At 41.5% G+C, this 6,294-nt stretch overlaps 1 protein-coding gene across 1 annotated transcript in view; it reads right to left on the bottom strand.

The window, feature by feature from the left end:
- LOC119428810 (zinc finger protein GLI2) overlaps positions 1-6,294 on the bottom strand; it is an 82,999-nt gene that overhangs the window by 58,133 nt on the left and 18,572 nt on the right. The window contains exon 2 of the mRNA XM_037696497.1: positions 4,474-4,588. Coding sequence (XP_037552425.1) covers positions 4,474-4,573 — 100 coding nt within the window. The 5' untranslated portion in view covers positions 4,574-4,588. The remainder of the gene's footprint in view (positions 1-4,473; positions 4,589-6,294) is intronic.

The raw sequence follows: 6,294 nt of genomic DNA, 5'->3' as shown, positions 1-6,294 counted from the left end.
ATCTGCCTCACCTCAACTTTACCGGATGATTACCGGTAAAACATCCATTATTTTACTATCTGCCTCACCCCAAATTTGCCGGACGATTACCGGTAAAACATCCATTATTTTACTATCTGCCTCACCTCAACTTTACCAGATGATTACCAGTAAAACATCCACTGTTTTACGATCTGCCTCACTTCGACTTTACTGGATGTATATCGGTAAAATGTCAACTGTTTTACAGGCCTCACCTCAACTTTACCAGATGATTACCGGTAAAACATCCATTATTTTACTATCTGCCTCACCTCAATTTTACCAGATGATTACCAGTAAAACATCCACTATTTTACTATCTGCCTCACCTCAATTTTACCAGATGATTACCAGTAAAACATCCACTATTTTACTATCTGCCTCACCTCAACTTTACCGGATGATTACCGGTAAAACATCCACTATTTTACTATCTGCCTCACCTCAACTTTACCAGATGATTACCGGTAAAACATCCACTATTTTACTATCTGCCTCACCTCAATTTTACCAGATGATTACCAGTAAAACATCCACTATTTTACTATCTGCCTCACCTCAACTTTACCGGATGATTACCAGTAAAACATCCACTATTTTACTATCTGCCTCACCTCAACTTTACCGGATGATTACCAGTAAAACATCCACTATTTTACTATCTGCCTCACCTCAACTTTACCAGATCATTACCAGTAAAACATCCACTATTTTACTATCTGCCTCACCTCAACTTTACCGGACGATTACGGTAAAACATCCACTATTTTACTATCGGCCTCACCTCAACTTTACTGGATGATTACCGGTAAAACATCCATTATTTTACTATCTGCCTCACCCCAAATTTGCCGGACGATTACCGGTAAAAGATGCACTGTGTTTCTGCCTCCTCATTTCACTCTTACCAGACGTTTACCAGTAAAACATCTTGACTTTACTGAATGTTTACCAGTAAAACATCAACTGTTTTACTATTTGCCTCACCCCGACTTAACCGGATATTACCGGTAAAATATTCAGTATCTTACTTTGTAACTCCAACTTTATGAGATGCTTTTCGTTAAAACCTCCACAGTGTCTTCTTGTATGACCTGATGCTCAAAGAAGAGAACAGAATTGGTTTTTCTGAATCATTTTAGACCCACACCTGCCCCCACCCTTATTCGTCCCACTCTGGGCCCTTGAGCAAGGCCCTTAACCCCCACCATCTGCTCCTCTGGGTGTCCTAGATAGCAGCTCTCTGCTCCACACAGAGGGCTGTGGTAGCTCGGTGTCTGTGGTTGCATCAGAAAGAACATCCGGCATAAAAATAACTGCGAAGTCTTTGTGCGACTTAGTTCGCTGTGGCGACCCCTGAAGAAGGGAGCAGCCGGAAGAAGAAGAAAGATTTTAGACAAAACAAGCAGTACTGACATGAGGTAACTTTATCTGCCTCTACAGAAAATAATTACCAACAATTGTGGCTGAATGCCAGTCCCTATAACCAGGATTACCTTTGTGTTTATCTTTTAAATGTCGTTTTTATGTAGTTTTACAACCGCACTTGGCTGCCGCTCATACCATCGCAGTCCCTGTGACCCACATCTTCAATCTCTCCATAAGACAAAACTCCATCCAGACACTTGGAAAACAGCCTTTGTTCTTCCTTTGCTGAAGGGAGGAGACCCCACCTCACTGAACAACTATGGACCAATCTCTAAACTCTGCATTTTAGCCAAGGTTCTAGAAAAACTGATAAACTCTCAAATCAAAAAGTATCTGGACTCATTTAACATCTTACCTCCACATCAATCTGGTTTCAGGAAACAACACAGCACAACCACTGCTTCACTGAAGGTTCTTAATGACTTTGTTGAAGCACTGGATGCTAAGGATTATTGTGCTGCACTTTTCTTAGACCTGTCTAAAGATTCTGACACTGTGGATCAGAACATCTTGTGTCATAAACTCTCAGAAATCGGTTTCACAGAACACACCATTGGTTGGTTCTCTAACTATCTCTCAGACCGGAGGCAATGTGTTCAACATAATGGTACTTCCTCCAGTTATTTAACAGTCAACAGTGGTGTACCACAAGGCTCAGTCTTAGGACCCACCCTCTTTACAATCTACATAGGTAATGTAGGTCAGAGCATCCCTGATGCATCCATACATTTCTATGTTGATGACACAGTTGTTTATTGTCGAGCTAAAACAGTTGATAAGGTTTTCCAGCTTTTGCAATTCAACATCATCCAGTCAGATTTGTTCCACCTCAAACTTGTCCTAAATGCTGATAAAACCAAAAGGATGCTTTTTTCAAATAGGAAGTTGGTCCCAGCAGTTCTTCCTCTGATTTCATCCTCAAATGGTGTCCCCATTGAGTTTGTTGATTCCTATAAATATTTGTGTATCTTGGTCGACTCACATCTCTCTTTTAAGCTCCATGTGGAAAACTTGGTAAAGAAACTGGAAGTTAAACTGGGTTTCTTTTTCAGAAACAGATCCTGTCTAACTCTGAATGTTAGGAAACACCTTGTATCTGTGACTTTCCTTCCCTCCATTGATTACGGTGACATTATTTACATGAATGCTCCTACAAGAACCCTGCAGATGTTGGATGCTGCAGATGTTGGATGCTGCAGATGTTGGATGCTGCAGATGTTGGATGCTGTCTATCATGGTGCACTAAGATTCATAACTGGCTGTGATTATCGTACCCACCACTGCACCCAGTATTCACTGGTAAACTGGACATCATTAACTTCACACAGACTCTCTCACTGGTACATTTTCATCTTTAAATCACTTCCTGGTCTGCTGCCTTCATACATCTCCTCCTACATGTCTCTGTGTGAGTGCAGCTACAGCGTGCGCTCTCAGGACATCATTACCTGCAGCGTTCCCTCAGTGAGGACTGAACTAGACAAAAGGACCTTCTCCTACTCCGCTCCTGTTTCCTGGAATATCTTGTAAAAAGATCTGAAGCTCTCGACCTTTGACCTCTCTAAGTGGCTTTAAGAATCTGTTGGACTCCTGGCAGGGACCAATGCAGACATGTTCCTGTTTTTAGTTTTATACATTCGCCTTAGAATCCAGCTGTTTTTTGTTACTTTTTTTGCATCTTATTTTAATTTAAAATATATATATCTGTATGCCTCGTTTATGATTGTCCATTGTTGTCATCACTCTTTGTTGAAATCAGGTCTCTCTTGTAAATGAGTCCTCGAGGCTCAATGGGATTAACCTGTCTAAATAAAGGTTGAATAGACAGCTTTTTACGAACAACTCCTTTTTTGTCTTTCAGTCTCTACAATCAGAACACAACATGTAGAAAATAAAGGAGTGGTAGTACTGTCCGGTAAAAAGCAGGTTGAATGCTAAAATCTAAAACATGAGGATAAATAAACTCTTAACAGTGTTGTCTGTAACCGTAACACACGCGTCTGGGTGTTTCTGATTCTAAATTAAGTCTTATAATTCTTCACAACCGTTGACTGAACATCACCTAAAACAGTTTGGACCCTTGAGAAGACCATTCTGTTGTATAATAATCAGAACTTAGACCGTTTTATTGGTCAGTTTGTTTTAGAGATGCGATATCAGATGTAAAAACTTTCTTTCTCTTTGCACCAAAGTTCTGTTTAATCCAGTCGAAGCTGACAGCGTGCACGCCGAGATGAACTAAACTCTGCCAATCCTTTGTGCCTTTGTCTCCTCTTCATCAATTAATGAGTGTTTCTTTGGACTGGCAGGCCACCAAGTCCTTCATGAACCAGTCCAAATGTCACTAAATCACACATTTAATTAGCATGTCAAAGAGACACATCAGCTTGCATCTCCATCATTGTTTGAAGCTCCATGTTGTCCTGAACTTCGGCGGCTCCCGGCCCTCTTTTAATTCTTTATTCTCCGGAGGTCTTTGAGCCTCATTATACCGAGCTTTCATCACACGTTGGCTGACAACTTTAAAACACGGATCCCCTCTTTCTGCCAGCGAGACGGGAACGCTGCTACTCTTCATTTAGTTCAACAACACAAACAGTCACCTGCGTCGACCCCCCCGCTCTCCTCTCATGTCATCTTTCCTGTTCGTCACCGTTTACAGCCTCAAACGATGCCGTGCTCTCCTCCTGTACTCACCAGGACCTGATACCAGAGCCATCTGCATTAATGAGTCCTTTAAAGGTCCGAGTCCATTAAGATTCCTGTCAGACGCTTACTGTAAGTCACCTCTGACTGCTGAGGGTTCCTTATCAGGCCCGAGGAGAGCCGCAGCATCAGCTCCCAGGATGCTGCTTCATCTTTGAAATGTATATTTCATCAGTCCTGTTCGCTCCTCCTTTGCCCCCTGCTTGAACACCTACGAGACCTGGACTCATTCTGACTCAAATCACGCCTGACAGACAACCGGACGCCGGGGTTCAGACCCAACAGTGGGTTAGCAGAAACTTTTAAAAAGCACATTACCTCTCATGTCAGTGGCTGAGAGTTTCTTCGGCATGTCGGTGAAACTGCTCCCATCCATCTTGTGTTTTTTCTCAGCTGCTGCGGGTGGAGAGGCCTCCATGTCTGGTTTCAGGCCCTGAAGGTGAAGAAGAGAATGGAAACAAATGTTAGCACTGATGAAGTTGAGTCCACGCTTGGTTTTAGATTGGGACGAGATGAGGACACTCGGGTTCTGGTCACATCAGGAGAACTGTGATCGTAGTGAGATTATGTGTAAACTCTGAAAATACGGTTTGTAGGTAGATATTTGCTAACAGAGCTTTGTGTTGCTCAGTGTTTCTCTTCTTGATGCAGCCGACGTAGAAAATTAGATTTTTATTTTGTGCAAAAACTGAACTTCATCATGATGGACGAAAACTTTATGAATTTATTACATCAACTTTAATAAAACAGGACTCCAGCAGTGTTGTTTACCTATTTTTATTTTTCCGTATGTTTTATTTTTACAATCTTCTGCAGACCGTGTGCTAATTTAATCAGTAACATATCAAAGTAATGTTAATGCTAATTTTTCTACTGCAAACTATATTAATGCTACGACTAGAACTATGAAGGCTAGTTTAAGAACCGTGAATGCAAATACTGCTTATGCTTTTTTTAACTAATGCTAATTTTAGGTTAAAGCTAGCATTCTGCTAAACTGAACTTTGCTTTTTGCTACTCTTAGCTAACTTTTAGTGTTTCACTAGCTTATTACTACTTTTAGCTTGCATTTTGTTACTTTAATAATTGCCTTTATACTTTTAGATTTCAGCTAGTGTTTGGCAACTTTCCTTTGGCTTGTTCCTACTTTTAGCTTTTAGGTAGATATTTGCCTCTTTGAGCTAGCATTGTTAAACTGTTGCCACTATGTTCACTGTGACAGGCTCTTGTTTTTCGGATATCTTGATGAAGATTGATGATTTCTCCTCTTCCCAGTTTTACAGCAGAATCAGTTTCTATCAGTGCCATAAACATGACATGTTCAAAGGCCTGAGTACACAGCTTTGAGGTATGCCAACTGTAGTTTAAGCTCTTTCACTAAAGTTGTTACCGATCATTACTATACTCTGCTGTCTTGGTCAACGCCTCATGGCATTGATTCTGCCTCTACTGATGGCCAGCTGTCTCGTGATTTCCAACAGATCTTCTTGTCAAACTTTCAAACCATTTTGGAGCGCCGTGCAAACACTTCAGAGTATGTGGAATAAATGTGGTCAGTCTGGCAACGTGAGGACTCGGGGGTTAAAGGGGATGGAGGATAAGGAGGTGGGGGTCTTCGCTTGCATATCATCAAAGTTTATTTGACTGTGTTGACCTTTCCTCAGAACTCTTCAGAGAGGCTTCAGGACTATTGAACAGTTAGAACAATACATCTTTATCTTCAACGCTACCATTTAAACACAGTTTCTTCCATGGCTGCTCACTAAACTCAGCTGGGCTGGTCAGATGTTGACCAGATGTTGGTCTGTTGTTGACCTGATGTTGGTCTGTTGTTGACCTGATGTTGGTCTGTTGTTTACCAGTTGTTGACCTGACGCTAACCTGTTGACTGGACTTTGGTCTGTTGTTGACCTGATGTTGGTCTGTTGTTGACTTTATGTTGGCCTGATGTAGACCAGATGTTGGTCAGATGTTTAACAGATTTTGGCCTGTTGTTGACCAGATGATGGTCTGTTGTTTACCAGTTTTGGCCTGATGCTAACCTGTTGACTGGACGTTGGCCTGTTGTTGACCTGATGTTGGTCTGTTGTTAACCAGATGTTGACCTGATGTAAACCAGATGTTGGTCTGTTGTTGACC

Source organism: Nematolebias whitei, chromosome 23, assembly GCF_014905685.2.
Source record: "Nematolebias whitei isolate Nwh7 chromosome 23, NemWhi1, whole genome shotgun sequence".
Lineage (NCBI taxonomy): Eukaryota > Metazoa > Chordata > Actinopteri > Cyprinodontiformes > Rivulidae > Nematolebias > Nematolebias whitei.
This window is presented reverse-complemented; position numbering and strand designations above follow the sequence as displayed.